General features: G+C 44.4%; 1 protein-coding gene and 1 pseudogene across 1 annotated transcript in view; both read left to right on the top strand.

Moving 5' to 3' along the window:
* PLXNC1 (plexin C1) overlaps positions 1 to 17,654 on the top strand; it is a 152,195-nt gene that overhangs the window by 7,786 nt on the left and 126,755 nt on the right. Inside the window, exon 2 of the mRNA XM_040234403.1 lies at positions 15,178 to 15,318. Within this exon, the coding sequence (XP_040090337.1) occupies positions 15,178 to 15,318 (141 nt within the window). The remainder of the gene's footprint in view (positions 1 to 15,177; positions 15,319 to 17,654) is intronic.
* Positions 5,649 to 6,520, top strand: LOC120858370 (annotated as a pseudogene).

Genomic DNA, 17,654 nt, shown 5'->3' with positions numbered 1-17,654 from the left:
TACAGCCCATGGGGTTGTACAGAGTTGGACACAACTGAGCAACTTAGCATGGGAGGAAGCTTCTGCAGTCAGAGCAGCGGAAAGATGCTCAGCAGCAGAAAGTGTGAAGGATCCTCATTCGAAGGTTTCATTGGCAGCCTGACAGGGTGGCGGCTTCCCTCAGTCCTGCTACCAAATGACCACCTCGGCTTCCTCGAATATCCGTCCCTATCCCTCTTCCCCTGAATGTGCCTCAGCCTGACCTGATCTCCACTCTGCCTCCCAATAGCATTTAACCTCCTGCATCAGCTACCAACTGGCAACAGCTTTCTATATTATTTAGTTCAAATGACCAGGAAATAGAATGGGGTACGACCCATCCTTTGACTCCACATTAGGAGCCCAAGTTCAGGGTAGGGGTTTGTTGCCGCTGGGACAAGTGCTGAGTCCTGGTTCAGTCAGAGGAAGGAAGACCAGCATGTGATGGCCCCCAGTAGGTGGTGCAGGCAGGTTGCCTCGGAATGGAAAGGAGGGAGACCCACACCATGGTTACCATGTTGACTACAGCGGCATGGAACCATCTCTGCCTCCCTTCAGGCTTCTCCATGACCCACCTCTGCCTTCCCTGAGGTAGGCACCTACGAGGTGGCACCTAGCTGATGGTCACTGAGGGCTGCTCTGAGAACCCCCACAGTTGCTGGGGGGCAGTTTGTAGGCATCCTGAATCTAACCTGTTTGTGGTAGCAGGGGCATGGTGAAAAAAGTCACTGAGCTAAGTGTTAGTTGCTCAGTCGTGTCTGACTCTGTGACCCCATGGACTATAGCCCACCAGGGATTCTCCAGGCAAAAATACTGGAGTGGATTGCATTTCCTTCTCCAGGGGATCTTCCTGACCCAGGGACCAAACCCAGGTCTCCTGCATTGCAGGCAGATTCTTTACCATCTGAGCCACTAGGGAGGCCTCCTAGAGGCATGGTAGTGGTTAAGATTTTTTATCAGTTATGCTTATAGTTTTTGTTAGCATTTTCATCAAGATGGAAAATTAATACTAATTTATATACTGTCAGACAACCAAAGAGAATTGTGATTTGTTTTACAGTTTCTATAGTTGATGGGTTTGACTGTCTGATCAATAGTTACACTTAGTGTCTCCTCAGAGGAGTCACAAAGGGGATTTGACCCCAGTAATCCCCACTCTACTACTCTGGCCAGTGCGTTTCTGCAGAAGTCAGCAAACTTTTTCTGTAAAGATTGTCAATATTGTAGGCTTTGCCCGCCACGTGCAGTCTCTGCTACAATTGCTCGACTGCCAGTGAAGTGTGACTGCATCCATAGACAATGCATAAATGAACACTCGTGGCAATGTTCCAATAAAACTTTATGGACATGGAAATTTGAATTTCATGTATAATTTTCACTTGTCATAAAATATTATTCTTTAGATTGTTTCAGCCATTAAAAAAATGTAAAAACTATTCTTGGCTTGGGAGGGAGGCACATTGCAAAAAGCAGGCAGCTTACTTGATTTGGTCCACAGCTGGTAGTTTACCCACCCCTGCTGTAATGGAAAGGGTGAGAGTAGAACAAACCTTCGCATTGCCCTAAGACAGCATATGAAATTTAGCAAAAAGGTGATGTGGAAACCCCAAGGAGGAGCGTCAAACTCAGCGTAGGAGGACCTGGGAGGCTTTAGAGAGGTGATATTGGAGCTGTGTCTTGAAGCCAAGCAGAAGAGGCAGAAAGGGAGTTCCAGAGAGAAGGCACAGCTTGTGCCCAAGCAGGAAGTTGAATAAGCTTGTGAACCGCAGGTAGCTCACCCTGGCTGGGGAGTGTCCAGAAATGAGCACGCAGGGCCAGATGGCGAAGGGTTTAATGAGACTGGCCAAGATGACTGGATTTTATCCTGATGGTCAGTTGTTTTCAGGCTTTACAAACCAGGTTCCTAAATCTTAAACCAGAAGCTCAGTGTGAGAAAAAGGCTAACCAGTCATCTTTGACCTGCTGTTCTGGGTGAGGCCATTACCAAGTGCTGAGACTCAGGGGGAAGCGGGGTAGGGGTGGGGGAGACTCCCAGAATCCTGCAACTCAGCCTCCCCCACCCCTTGCTGGTCCCTGCAGCATCTCAAAGGAACTTCCAGGACTCTACTGAGCTTCTACTCCTCTTCTAGGACTCAACTTCTCTGTTTAGGAAGGTTGGTTTAGGGAGAACTAAAGCAGGGCTCTAAGTAGATGTGATCTGATTGTGTTTTAGTGCAATCATTCAGAAGAATGATTGAGGTGAGACGAGAGGCAAAACTGCTGATTAGAAGGACAGTCACTAGTTCAATCAGATACTTGTTGAGTCCATACTCTGGGTCAAGCACTGTGTGAAATATTTCTATCAGTGATGAATAGAGTAGACAATAAATAGGCAGAAAATAAAGAGCTTCTTTTTGCAGTAAAATGATAGCTAGCCCTTCTAAAGCATTCACTTTGCATCAAGTATTGTTCTAAGTAAGCACTTTACCAATATTAAGTCATTTAACCCTCACCCCAGCCTTGTGAGATGGGTAGTGTGATTTCCATTTTATAGATGAGGAAACTGAGGCCCAGGCTGAGACTAGGGCTACGTGAAGGAAAAAGCTGAGGATGTAATAGAGCCATGTTATTTGAGCTGGTGGGGAAAGTTCTTTTTAAGGAAGTTAGTCAACCCCAGGAAGATGAGAAAGGATAGTTGTAGGCGTCTCCCATGGGGAGTGGGGAGCAGTGCAAGGCTTCAAAAGGGGAAATGACTTAGTCATTTTGAAGAACAAAAGGCTAATGTGGTTGGTTTAGGGAGGTGGAGAGGGGAGAGTGTTGGGGAAGAAAGCAGTAGTCGACCCCGTAGGCCTGGCAGGCTGTGGGAAGGAGGTTATATTTTTTTTTTCCTCAAAGCTTAGAAGAGCCTTTGAAGGGGAATGAAATGACTGGATTTGAATTCCTAAATAATGGCTGCCCTGTGGGTCGTGGATGAGAGATTGGCCCCAGAAGAGGCAAGAGGCTCCTTTATCAGTCCAGGTGAGAAATGATGTCACCTTGGTCTAGAGTGGTGGCCACAATGGAAGCGCAGGGAGACAGATGGATCACGTGGGTTGCGGTAATCCAGGTGAGCCTGGTGGAGGCCTGACCTGAGGTGGCAGTGTGGGCGGAGACAAGGGGTCAAGTGAAATAGCTTTTCAAGATATTGAATTGAGAGGCACTGGTGACCAGTTAGTTAAATTGTCACAGATTTTAGATATCTTTGAGACCTCCTTGCCAGAGAGGGCAACTAAACATTCAGTTAGCCATGAAGTGAGGCCCACTCTGTCAGCCTCTAATGGAGAGCCTGCCATGTGCCAGGCTCTGTGTTGGGCTCAACATGGCGATGGTGCCAATGGGGAGTAGCCAGGGGTGTCTCATTGGTGCTTCCTAGGCATCGAGAATGCCACCTAATGCACAGTGGGCCCTCAATAAATATTTGAACTGAAAAGAAGGTTCCATCTAGTGGAGAAGATGTGATTACAGCTTACAGAGGTAAGAGCTTCCAAGAGAAGCCCAGGACCCTGGAGCTGTGTTTATAGGAAGAATAAAAGCCAGCTGGCCAAGAGGGAAGGGCATTTCTCTGTGACTCCCTCACCAGTGAGGCCCGACTCCTGGTCTTTCCTTCCTGCCTGGTCTTGGAAGCGTCCACTTGAGAAGCATGTCCTCTAACCCATCAACTGTTCCTAATTACTTTGCACTGACATCCTCCTGAGGCCCCTTTTCCATCAGTGATCAATTTCAGAAATTGGATTCCAAGTGCTGGTCCTTGCTTCTCTGAGGCCTCCGCAGGCCTGGGATACCCAGAGCAGCTGGTAGCTGTAGGTAACACCCAGCCTCAGTCTCCTGGGCTTCGCAGCATCTCTGTGCCCCTCCATACGGGGGTCCTTGCCCCATGGAGCCCTTGTGCTGTGGACCCCCAGGGAAGCCTCATGGTTTTAAACACATGAAAAAAGAGAGAGCTGCAAAATGAACCAATTATATTGATCTACAGATATAGCCAAGTGTTTTTTTTCCAATTTGAGATAGAGTAAGATATCTTAACACATTAAATAGTGAGACCTAACAGCAGTAACTACCATCATTTCCAAGCAGAGATAAGCACAAATGATATTTTGAGATACCTGCAACAACTATAAAATGATGTGAAAATATCTGATTTCTTTTGATGACAAAGTCACAGGTTCAGTTAATATGACTGTGGCCTGCATTAATAATTAAAGGAAATACTAAATTTCAGTCAGAGTTCACAATACAGGATTTTTTTTCTCATCCAGTTTCGTGAACTCCCTAAATTCTTTGCAGGAACCAGATGTCAGTGGAGCCCATACTCCAGACACTCATTCTATTACTATGTGTGTCAGAAAGCCAATGGCAAAATGTTGCATTTTGTTTTAGAATTCATTTGATTGGCTTATTTTGACAGTAGGGGGTTTAATCCATTCTGTATTTTACAGGTCAAGCACTTGGCCAAGAGCCAAAAGCTTTATAAATGGACTTGATGGAGCAGGTGGGTGGGTGGAGAAGCCTCAGAAAGGTTAAATGATTGCTTAGAGACAGCTCATAAGCAATAGAGCTTGAACTTAAACCCAAGTGTTTTTATTTTTTACCCTGAATCTCCTGTTCTTTCTTTCTACTTGTCCATGCTGCTACTATGTTATTTCTAAAGTTAGCCCAATGTTCATGAATTATGCTGTTCTAATCATGGGGAAAGAACAGTGCTATTATTCTTTGCTTTGGTTAGAGGATACCAAAATACCTAAATGTATTTTGTTTAGTTCTTAGAGCCTCATTTTAAGTATACCAAGTCTGTAGACTGTCTATAGACAGAGATAGCAAAAGACCCAGAAACTCTCTTCCAAGCATCAATGAACTATGGATATGAATGTATTGGGTGGGCCAAAAAGCTCATTCAGGTTTTTCATCTTACAAGAAAACTTGACGAACTTTTTGACCAACCCAATACATGAAAGCAGGTGATATGGGGTAGTTTGGTGGTGTTTCCCCAGGCAGAACCAAGGCCCAGTGCTTGCAGGGAACAAATTTTGCCTCAATAGAAGAACTTTGTAACGATTAGACCTATTTAGCAATGTACCAGAGTTGCCTGGCTAGATATTGACTGAAAGCATTCAAACATTGATCTGTATATTTATTTATTCATTCAATAAATGTTTATTGACAACTTGATACATGCTAGATGCTGAGGTATATGCTGCATTCGGAGTGTAGAGTAAGATAAGCTATTGTAGAGCTTAGAGTCTACTGGGAGACAGACATTGAATTTAAAAATTTAAGCAATATAATTATTTTCAATAAAATAAATGGAATGTTAAAATTCAAAATAACAACTGGCATAGGGATAGGATGATCTATAGTCACATGACCATAAGGAGGTGACATTGAACTTGAAACCTGAAAGTTGTTTTTCAAAAAAACCAGCCTGCAGGAAGTGAAGAGAGGGGAACTAGAAGAAATAGCACGTGCAAAGGCCTTGAGGCAGAAAGATAGGGACATGTTAAAGTGTCTGAAGGAAGGACACTGGGAGAATTGAAGCAGAGTGAAGGAAAAGAGTGATATGACAAGAGTTGAGTTTTAAGAAGTAAGCAGGGGCTTGCGCCGCCGCCATGCACACCATGGGAGCCGTGACTGACGACGAAGTCATACGGAAGTGTCTCCTAATCGACGGAGATGGTGCTGGAGATGATTGGAGAATTAATCTGCTGGTGAAAAGTTTCATTAAATGGTGCAACTCAGGATCTCAGGAAGAGGATACAGCCAGTACCAACGTATGCTGAGCATGCTGTCCCAATGTGAATTGTCAATGGACAAAACTTTGCTGGTATATGATATGAATCTCAGAGAAATGGAAAATTATGAAAAAATTTACAAAGAGATAGAATGTAGCATTGCTGGAGCCCATGAAAAAATTGCTGAGTGCAAAAAGCAAATTCTTCAAGCAAAACGAATACGAAAAAATCGGCAAGAATATGATGCACTGACAAAAGTGATCCAGCATCATCCAGACAGGCATGAGACATTAAAAGAACTAGAGGCTCTGGGAAAAGAATTAGAACATCTTTCACATATTAAAGAAAGTGTTAAAGATAAGCTGGAATTGAGAAGGAAACAGTTTCATGTTCTTCTTAGTACCATCCATGAACTTCAGCAAACACTGGAAAATGATGAAAAGCTCTCAGAGGTAGAAGAAGCTTAAGAAGCAAGCATGGAAACTGATCCTAAACCATAGACCAAGTAATCACTCTCCATCCCCAAGAATGTTGACATAGCAATGTGATCTCAGTGTGTTTAGAATTTGTTGTGCTCTTGAGATATGTAAAGTTTTGGCAGTGAACTATGTTGCTTTTAAATGTTAATGCAGTGTTCATTCATATTTCTTCACACAAAGGAAGATGATTTCATTATATATTTGCTTTTACTGAAATGTCTTTTTTGTATTTAAAAGGTGGGAAGCAACATCCAAAATAAATGTTGAATAAAATGTTTTTAAGCCAAAATAAATAAATAAATAAATAAAGAAGTAAGCAGGGACCAGATCAGGTGGGACCTGGGGAGGCATTTGGATTTAATTCTAAATGTGATGGTAAGCCACTGAAGAATTTTAGGCAATGAAGTAACATAGCCTATTTTATATTTTAAAGGATCACTCTGACTACTGGATAGAGAATAAATTATGGGTTGAAAGAAAGAGACCAGGAGGCTCTTGCAGTAAATCAGGAGGGAGACGATGGGTAGGGACCATGGAGATGGAGAAAAAGTGAAAGTGAAGTCTCTCAGTCTTGTCCAACTCTTTGCGACCCCGTGGACTGTAGAGTACCAGGCTCCTCCGTCCATGGGATTCTCCAGGCAAGAATACTGGAGTGGGTTGCCATTTAAGATAGACTTAAGACTGGGAGATTCAGCTGAGATTGTTCATGTGTTGGGTGTGGAGAGTGATGGAGGGGAGCTGATGGTGGATGGTAGTGACATTCACCATGATGGAGAGGAGGAGGAGGGTTGGAAGGAAGAAGTGTCTGAATAAGCATTTTGCAGCAACTCTGAAACCTTATGACAGATTCCATTGGTTCTCAAAGAAGATGATGCCACTTATTTAGAGGGTATTTAGCAACTTGGGGAGGGAGCTTTTGCAGTAGTCAAAATGAGGAGTGAGGGCAGTACTGGTATAACATGGGCAGGTGTCAAAAATCCTGCATCATGGAGGCCAGCCCCTACACTGAAGAAATACCCTATTTAGAATCCCAGTAGCTTCCTCATGGAAAATGTTGTTGGATTGTGTCTCTTCCAACTCTTAAGAATCTAGGAAAATGCATTTGTTTGCACTGTCAGCCATTCAGAAACTTTCATGAATTGAGTCAGGTTGTCTTTTCATAGATAATTGAAATTAGTCACATGAAAAGGATAGAGATTTAGATGGGGGTGGTGCACAAAACAGGAATAAAGAAGGGTAAACCTGGGATAGTGAGACTTTGGCTATAGGTAGGGCTGGAGCCTGGAGGCTCAGATGGTAAAGAACCTGCCTGCAATGCAGGAAACCTGGGTTAAATCCCTAGGTCAGGAAGATCCTTGCGAGAAGGGAATGGCAACCCAAACCTGTATTCTTGCCTAGAGAGGAGCCTGGTGGGCTACAGTCCATGGGGTCGCAAGGAGTCGAATACGACTGAGCAACTAACACTATGAGGGCTGAGGGACTCTGGTCCTTAGAGTGAAGAAGGTGGATATGAAATATCCAAGTGTGTCCCTAAACTTCCCTTCTTTATTCCTCCTGCACACTTTGAACTTTTTCTTTGGATCTTTTGAGTTCAAAAGTAGATTCTTCCTTCAGATGACCAGTTCAGTCACTCAGTCATGTCCAACTCTTTGAGATCCCATGGACTGCAACACGCCAGGATTCCCTGTCCATCACCAACTCCCGGAACTTGCTCAAACTCACATCCATTGAGTCAGTGATACTATCCAACCATCTCATCCTCTGTCATCCCCTTCTCTTGCCATCGATCTTTCCTAGCATCAGGGTCTTTTCCAATGAGTCACTTCTTCACGTTAGGTGGTCAAAGTATTAGAGCTTCTGCATCAGTCCTTCCAATGAATATTCAGGACTGATTTCCTTTAGGATTGACTGTTTGATCTCCTTGCAGTCCAAGGGACTCCCAAGAGTTTTCTCCAACACCACAGTTCAAAAGCATCAATTGTTTGGTGCTCAGCTTTCTTTATGGAACTCTTACATCCATACCTGACTACTGGAAAAACCATAGCTTTGACTAGATGGACCTGTGTTGGCAAAGTAATGGCTATGTTTTTTAATATAATGTCTAGGTTTGTCATAGCTTTTCTTCCAAGGATCAAACGTCTTTTAATTTCATGGCTGCAGTCACCATCTGTGGTGATTTTGGAGCCCAAGAAAATAAAGTCTCTCACTCTTTCCATTGTTTCCCCCATCTATTTGTCATGAAGTGATGGGACCAGATGCCATGATCTTAGTTTTTGAATGTTGAGTTTTAAGCCAGCTTTTTCACTCTCCTCTTTTAGTTTCATCAAGAGGTTCTTAAGTTCCTCTTCTCTTTCTACCACGAGGGTGGTGTCATCTGCTTCTCTGAGGTTACTGATATTTCTCCCTGCTATCTTGATTCCAGGTTGTGCTTCCTCCAGCCCAGCATTTCTCATGATGTACTCTGCATATAAGTTAAATAAGCAGGGTGACAATATACAGCCTTGACAGACTACTTTTTGGAACCAGTCCATGGTTCCATGTCTGGTTCTGTTGCTTCTTGACCTGCATACAGATTTCTCAGGAGGCAGGTCAGATGGTCTGGTATTCCCATTTCTTGAAGAATTTTCCATAGTTTGTGTGGATACGGTCAGAGGCTTTGACGTAGACAATAAAACAGAAGTAGATGTTTTTCTGGAACTCTTTTGCTTTTTGATGATCCAGAAGATGTTGGCAATTTGATCTCTGGTTCTTCTGCCTTTTCGAAATCCAGCTTGAATATCTGTAAGTTCTTGGTTCACATACTGGTGAAGCCTCACGTGGAGAATTTTGAGCATTAATTTGCAAATGTGTGAGATGAGTGCAATTGTGCAGTAGTTTGAACATTCTTTGGCATTGCCTTTTTAGGGGTTGGAATGAAAACTAACCTTTTCCAGCCCTGTGGTCACTGCTGAGTTTTCCAAATTTGCTGGCATATTGAGTGCAGCATTTTAACAGCATCATCTTTTAGGGTTTGAAATAGCTCAGCTGGAATTCTATCACCTCCACTAGCTCTCTAAAGAGCCTCTTGATGAAGGTGAAAGAGGAGAGTAAAAAAGCTGCCTTAAAACTATCACTATCTAACCTGGGTAAATAGTTGTTCTTTGCATTCTCCAATTTGGTGAACATAGTTTTCCAATTGTTTTCACACACGTGATTTCATTTGGGCTTCACAACAATGCTAATAGGCAGGACATGTGTATTATTGTGTCCATTTTACAGATTCAGTTGTTGCGGTTTGGGGGCTTGCCCAAATCAAGCAGCAGGTCAGAGATGGAGCGGGGCCAGATCTTGGGCATAGGGCTCCTGCTGAGGTTTCCTAACTGCAAGTGGGCCCCTGGGTAAGTAATGATGAAGAAACTGCTTCAGGTGAGTGTATGCCAATGAGGAGCAAAGTACAATATATACTGCCAGAGAGGCACTGGGCTTCCCAGGTGTGGCTCAGCAGTGAAAAACCTGCCTGCCAGTGGGGGAGACGCAGGAGGCGTGTTTGATCCCTGGGTCAGGAACATTCCTGGAGGAGGAAATGGCAACCCACTCCAGTATTCTTGCTTGGAGAAGCCCATGGACAGAGGAACCTGGTGGGCTACAGTCCATAGGATCGCAAAAGAGTCGGACACGGCTGAGCATCTGAGCAGAAGTTCCTAGACATCCAGTTGTTTTTTTACCCTGGCCCCATAGGGAAAAACCAAAATAAGAGAATCTTTTCAGCACTGTGGGGATTAAAGACTTGACTTTTTCTGTTTCCCCAACAGTTGAGAGACCATGTTTGAGTGCATTTCCTCCAGCTGTTCCCATAATAACTGCAGCAGGGCTGTGAGCATCCCGCTGAGTCTCACTGAGTCAGATCATCTTCCACGTGGTAGGGGCGGGGCCCCTTGGTACTCAAGTCCAGAGTGTACCGTTCACATCCTAGAAGACAGGCTCGTGTCCCCTGGAGTTGGGCAGTGCCTACTGGAGGATGTTTATGGTCCTTGAAAGATTATACGAAGGAGCTACAAGGTCAAGCTGTTTCCCTCATGATATGCCCAGTATTTCCTGAATATGCTCACACACACATTCCTTCCCGGTAGGCTTGGTCCCACTTTGGTGTGTCAAGCCCAGGCACTCTCTTTTTCAGCCCAAACATCATTTGAGACAAACCGAAAAAGGTTTCCCTCTGAGAGCAGGCTCAAGTGTAGGCGGGACGTGTGTTAGACATGGCACGAAGGAGACGCAGAGTGACAACTCAGGGAACCAAGAAAGCCCAAAGGGGAGACAAGGTTTAGAGCTAAATCAAGATTGGATTTTGTCATGAAAAGCAAAGCTGGCAAAAGCATCATTACAAGGCATTAACCTTGTTACACACAGAAGAACAAGCAGAGGCTGGGATTCAGAAATAAATTACACATAATAAACTAGACAGAATAGGCCGCAACATTACTGATTATGCCCTAAGGGGGAGAAAAGGGCAAGATAGAAAATAGACAAAAAAAAAAAAAACCCCACAAAAGTGAAAATTATCTCTGGACATGGGGGGCCACAGCATTATTTCGCCCCCTTTTCTACTTGACTCCCCAGGTATTAATTCCACTTTTGTGAGCAGGCTTCTCTGGAGTCTATCTTTTGTTTTCATTTGCTGAAATGAGCAAAAGAAAGCCATTCAGAGGGTTCTTTTTTCCATTCACAGGGACCTGTCCATTTCTGTGTGTTTCCAACATGAAAGAATCCATTTCCATTCAACATGAGCAGCCCTTCAAGTTTACATGAAGTCCAAGCCCTCTTTTTCCTATTTTCTTCCAGACTCGCTGTTGTAATTGGCTGCACAATCCTGACTATGGCCAGGGTTCTCCAGGGTGAGAGGATAACACTAGAGCAGTTCTGAGCCCTCGTGGCTGAGAAACACCTAGAGTCTAGGGCCGTGTCCAACAGTCATGGCTCTCATTTCTTACACAGGGACTTCCTTTGGGTTACAAGTAGCAGAAAACCCAATCAAGTAGCAGCTTAAACCATGACATCTATTGATAGTAAAAAGCTTAAAGGGTGGAAGTCTGCTCCGTGGTGTCCTCAAGAGTCGAGTGTCTCTTACCCTTCCCCTGCACCAATCTGTTGGTTTTCATCTCCCATCTGGAATTCATGGAAGCAAAATGGCTGCCACCTCTCTGCACGGATAGCCTCACATCAGAGTCCAAAGGGAGGAAGTGTGGGAAGAGGAACAAAGGGCTTTCCTCAAGAGCCTTCTCTTAGCAAGGAGGAAGCTCATTCCCGGAAGTGCCCCCAGTGGATTTCTGGCATCTCACTGGTCCAGATTGGACCACATGGCCACCTCTAGCTCTAAGGAGTAGGAATGTGAGTAACCAGGCACTGGAGAATAGGATAACCACGAAGCTCGGGCCAATCATAGTTTTCCCAGGCTTGGGTTTATTGTGACCTGAACAAAACTAGGGTTTTGTGGCAAAGAAGGAGATGGCCTTAACTGCCACGGGCATGGCAGCAACTGTTTTGTGTTTTAAATAAAGTAATGATAGCAGACATGGGTCATAAGTTATCACATGCCAGATTTTACTCAGTTTCCTGAGACTCGCATCCTAACTCATTCAGTCCTCGTGAAAAGTCCATGGCACAAATGCCTCTTAATCATCACTTCTGTTGTATAGAGGAGGAAATTAAATCACAGAGAGGCTGCATAATGTGTACAAAATTACTTAGAAAGTGACGGAGCCATGATTGAAAGCCTGAAAGTCTGTCTCACCACCCTGTGGGAATCCTTATTCATAGGAGTATTATAAAATACTCCACGAAAACACAGTAAATGCATGCTTCTGCTTCTCTGGGGGTTCGGTCAGTAAGGAACCTGCCTGCCAATGCAGGAGACATGGGTTCAGCCCTGGGTCAGGAAGATCCCCTGGAGATGGAAATGGCTACACACTCCAGTTCTTGCCTGGGGAATCCCAGGGGCAGGAACCTGGTGGGCTCCAGTCCGTAGGGTCGCACAGAGTCAGACATGACTTAGCAACTAAATCGCCACCAATAATAATAGCAGCTAGCATGTATTAACGTGTCATTATTATTACAGTCATTATTCTCTCTCCTTCGTAACTACCCTACCAATCAGGCACCATTGGCCTTATTCACAGCTGAGAAAACCAGTTCCCAACAGTGTCCCATAAATTGCCCAGATCATCCAGAGGATGAGAACCAAACTTGAATTGTAAACCTAACCTCTCTGACCCCTAGTCCCGGGGTGGTTTGTTCTATGCCGCCAGCTCTCAAGTTCTGGGAACATTGATTTAATGGCCATGCTAGTTACCTGTGCTGTTGATCCAGGACTTAATTTAGAAAAATGCAATTATTGAGAAACAGTCAGAAGTCAGGGAAAGATGTTAGAGAATATGAAACAGTAATTTAGAAGCAATTTTCTCCCTATTCCTTTCCAGCTTTTGAGCCACTTCTGGGTTTTTTGGAGTCAATCTTTCACAGAGCATTTCATCCCACCTCAGCAAAGGCTAACTGTGATATCATGATTCTTGGCTAATCTGAATTACTGCAGTTATTAAGCACCTATTGTATACCAGCAGAGAAGGCAATGGTCCCACTCTTGCCTGGAAAATCCCACGGATGGAGGAGCCTGGAAGGCTGCAGTCCATGGGGTCGCTGAGTTGGACATGACTGAGCAACTTCACTTTCACTTTTCACTTTCATGCATTGGAGAAGGCAATGGCAACCCACTCCAGTGTTCTTGCCTGGAGAATCCCAGGGACAGTGGAGCCTGGTGGGCTGCTGTCTATGGGGTCGCACAGAGTCGGACACGACTGAAGCAACTTAGCAGTATACCAGATATGGGTTTCCCTCGCAGCTCAGGTGGTAAAGAATCTGCCTGCAAGGCAGGAGACCTCAGTTTAATCCCTGGATCACAAAAATTCCTTGGAAAAGGAAATGGCAACCCACTCCAGTGTTCTTGCCTGGAGATCCCATGGACAGAGGAGCCTGGCGGACTACAGTCCATGTGGTGGCAAGAGCTGGACATGACTTCCATTGTCTCAGTTGGCCCTTGTGGATGGACAATCAACAATCCACAGTCATTACTCTGTATCATAGGAGGAGGGAGAATGGAGTCCTCCAGCCAAAAAGATCAGTGTTAGAACGTTCCCGATGCTTAGACAAAGATGACATCCAGTTCTCTGAGTGAAGCACTTCTGAGATGCTCAACTATTTAAAAAAATAAAAAGTGTGGTCAGCTGATCTTAAGTTTGAACAATTCTGGTTTTATTTTAAAGCAAGATGTGTGGTGTGGTTTTTTTTTTTTTAATCTAAAGGTCACCGATTTTTCTTTTTCTACTCATAGTCACGAGGGATCCTTATCTAAACAGTGATCTATTGTTCTGATTTGAGACTCATAGACATTTTTTTTTTCTTAACTTCATTTTCACAGGACAATTCCTCATCTTCCCTGATGGTATTAGAAGTAATTTTTAACAGGAAAAAAAAATCTCTAATGAGCTTTCTAAAAATCTTCTTCAACTGAGTTCACTATGGAATATTTTATGCAAATAAGTCACTTTCTCTTAGGTTATGACATCTCTTACTTGAAAAGAGATCACGGCATTGGAGAAACCCTTGCCAGCTTATCTTTTCCTCCCAGCGCAACTTCAACAAAGAAATATAGACGGTACTTTAAAGGCTTCAGAAATCAATTTGGCCCATGAATCTGTTTAGTTTAGATGTTAATGAAACTTGGTGGGTTTAAAAATAATGAATGTTTAATAAGACATAAATTGAAATACATAAACACTGTCGGCAATAATATAATGAAGTTAATAAGTCTCAGCCTCCCCCTGCCCCTCTCCCTGCGCCCCAAATGGAGTGGTTTTCGGAGTTGTCCTGATGCTTACAGAAGTCTGTGGGCTTTCCCACTGGCTGAGATGTAAATGTGCCTCTGCAAACCTGAGTGCAGTTGGGAACTGAGCTCCGGCAGATAATGCAGGCTATCACACTGTGTGCAGCATACAGAGGGCAATGGCTCTTTCTAGCTCCATATCTTCCAGAGATTTGTATAACAAACTCCGTTTCCTGTCGTTGAAGGCAGGAAGCAGCATGAAGCACTTCATGCCTTTAAACAAGAAAAAAAAAAAAGACATTTGGGGCGATGCACTCTCTGCTCTGGCTTAAAGAGGGGCTTTATTTAATGATCAGGAGTGAGCCTGTGATTATATGTGCTCAGAACCTCAGACCATTTAAATGCCTTCAGGTTCAGAGTTAGGTTTCTCGTTTCTTCTTCAGGAACATCAGCACCAGGTCCAGTCCTTGTGGTTGGTTCCTCCTTAGCCCCATGGCTCTCTCTTACCCACCATCCATGACTCTATCTTTCCCTCTCTACCCTCTGAATGACTTACCCGGTCTCTGGGCTAACACACTGCCGCCTTCTTATAAATCCAGATTCCTTCCTCTCTGCCATTACATCAAATAGGATGGTCCATCTCAGACCTTAGGAAATGGCTTGTTTAACCTCACAGAAGCCAAATCCTCACCAAAATAAATTGTCACATGTTCCTGCAAATAGCCAAGTATAAGACTGTCTCCTTCCCAATTCAGTGGTGGGCTCTTTCTTGGCAATAAAGTGGACCTCGGTTTCATATATCTGCTGGGGGAGTGTTAAATGGATGGCTAGCTCGCTGCTGGCAATCAATACATGTTAATACGCAGTAAACAAATGGCTTTCCACAGGCTGGGCAAGCACAGTGATTCTGCAGATAAAGGGGATAAAAGGTTGCTCCTGGGGATCTTGCCTAAACAAATGTATTGGGGGCACCAGTAGGATCCTTCCCAGGTGGGTATGAGTGACATTTTATCATCATGAGAATTATCACTGTTAAAAATTATCTTTTTGTTTTTTTAATTTGTACGTTTGTGTGCATGTTCAGAAAAACGGGGATGAACCTGAAAGAGTTGAACCGATCGCATCATCTACCTTGATCCATTCCGACCTGACATCCGTTTACGGCACCGTGGTAATGAACAGGACTGTTTTATTCTTGGGGACTGGAGATGGCCAGTTACTTAAGGTTGGTTCTCTGTGCCTTCTTCAATGTCGATTTTAATATTGATCCATTTTGTGCTTTTGGCTTCTTTTTTGTTTATTTTTTATTGCTTCTGGTTTATGCACAAGACCATACCGACTGCTTTATGTACTGCTCAGAGAGCACTCCCCACCCCCTGAAATGGCCTGAAAGAAATTTCCAGAAAGCTATTCATAATAACCTCCCTACCCATGTGTGAAAGTGACAGCCCCCTTGCTTCCTGGGAACTTGTCAAGGCAGTTCCTTTCCTTACTCAGCATATGGGGGTCTGGCCCTACCCCATCCTTGATTCACCTTCCTAAGACTTTTAACCTTTCAATTCTGTCTCCTTTATGATGGAAATGTACAAAGCACATGATTTCTCATAGCTTCAAAGGGATTGTAGGGCTAAAAAGAAGAGGAAAAAAAAACCCCAAAAAAACAGATGTTCCTTCTCCCCAGCCCACCTGCCACCCACATAGGGGGTTTGCTTTCTGCCCTTTGTACCCACACCCACCACAGAGAGGTTAGAGATCTGAAACCCTTTGAGACTCCCCTTGACTTTTATCTCTGAGGACTTTTTTTCCACTTGGTGGGTATACTACTGCTCAAGTTGAGATTTTTATTCACTGGGGGAGAGGGGCAGTGGGAAGGAAGAGAAAAACTCAGATACTACATGACTCTGAAATTATATAGCAGTTATCTTATCAATTTCTTTGGTAAGCATTTATTGTGCACCTCCTGTGACCACCAACATTCATGGTTCGAAAGGGCACTGTCTCTTTCACCCTTGTCTGATTCTCCTTTGTCTCTCTATAGCCAGTTAATTTACTCCAATTCAGAATTGAATACTAACGATTTGTTTTCTCAAAGGATTTCCCACTGACAACTGGCTGTGTGACTTGAGGTCCATCACCCAGTCTCCCTGAGCATCCATTTCCTCATCTGTAAAATGAGATTGTACTGGATGACCTAGGAAACCCCTTTTTCTTCTGGTGGTCTGTCTTCTGTGCAGTCATGCCCTGCTGTAGCCAAGCCTGCCTGCTGGCTGGCTTCCTCCAGATGCGCCCGTGCACTGCTCCCATACCCCTGCTTACACGGTACCTCCTCCCTGGATTACTCTTGTATTTTCCCCTCTGCTTTACTGAATCCTGTGAGTCTATGCTTTGGCTCAGCTCAAACTCCACCTCCTCTCTGAGCCCTCCTAAGACTGGAGTGTTCACGTTTCTCCCTCATCTCCCGAAATACCCGTTGTCTATATCGTCCTTTCGGCTTGTTACAGATGTCTTGCTTGGATGCCTGACCTTTCCTCGTGTGTTTGTCTTGCCTTCCCAACTTGATTTTAAGCTTCCTGAGAAAGGAGGCCAGGAATTCCCACAGCCCAATACAGGGCTGAGTGCCTGGTAGATATTTGATTTAATCTGTTTTCTTTGGAGGAAACCCAGTAGCATATGGGAGGGGGTTTGTTTGTATACACATTCTTTTAAAGTATACATTGATCATCTTTCCTGTTGTGTTAGCTGTCTTTCCTGGCAAAAGGTAAATACCCACCCGTCCTTGTGCACAAGTTGCTCAGCACCGTCTCAGTGTCATCAGGCAGTGTCTGGAGCCACTGTGTCCTGGTCAGACTAATTAGACCCCTTCACCTGGCAGAAGACATTTCCGCCAACCCTTACTGGGTCTCCTCACCAATTATCTTCCTCAGATGTGGGATATTTTTGACGAGTGTTTTGACAAGAACACCGTTTCCCCAAAGCTGAGCCAACCATACTGTTAGATGGTAAATCAGAGGTGAAGGAACACTTGGCTATAAATAGTTTCCCGTGGGACAGCCTGGTTTTGCCTGTCCTGTTCGTTCACCCTGTGGTTCGTGTGTACCTGGCTGGCGGGTACTGATGTTGTGGTGGGTGGGTACTTGAGGGGTGGAACTGAGCTGCAGCCTCAAGCTGCTGAGGAAGAGGTGGCTGACCCAAGTCTCACTTTCTTCGGCCTCTGTCCAGGCTTCACCTTCAAAAGTCACGTGTGTAGCCTTGTTAGTAGGGTTCCAATAACAGGGGCGGGTCCATTTTCCGTTTCCTTGTTTTGTGCTCATCACTCTACCTGTTCTGACTAACTTAGTCCTCTCCACCACTCGGTGAGGTAGATCGGGATCCCCACCCTCAAGGCTGAGGACTGGTACCTCTGGTCAGGTCAGTGGTGGCCTCAGATCAGAAATAAAGTGCACAATAAGTGTAATGTGCTTGAATCATCCCCGAAACCATCCCCCCACCCACCCCAGGTCTGTGGAAAAATTGTCTCCCATGAAACCAGTCCTTGGCATTGCAGTCCATGGGGTCACAAAG

Source organism: Oryx dammah, unplaced genomic scaffold (assembly GCF_014754425.2).
Source record: "Oryx dammah isolate SB20612 unplaced genomic scaffold, SCBI_Odam_1.1 HiC_scaffold_29, whole genome shotgun sequence".
In the NCBI taxonomy this organism is placed as follows: Eukaryota; Metazoa; Chordata; class Mammalia; order Artiodactyla; family Bovidae; genus Oryx; species Oryx dammah.
Note: the sequence above shows the minus strand (reverse complement) of the source record. Positions and strands in the feature narration are given on the sequence as shown.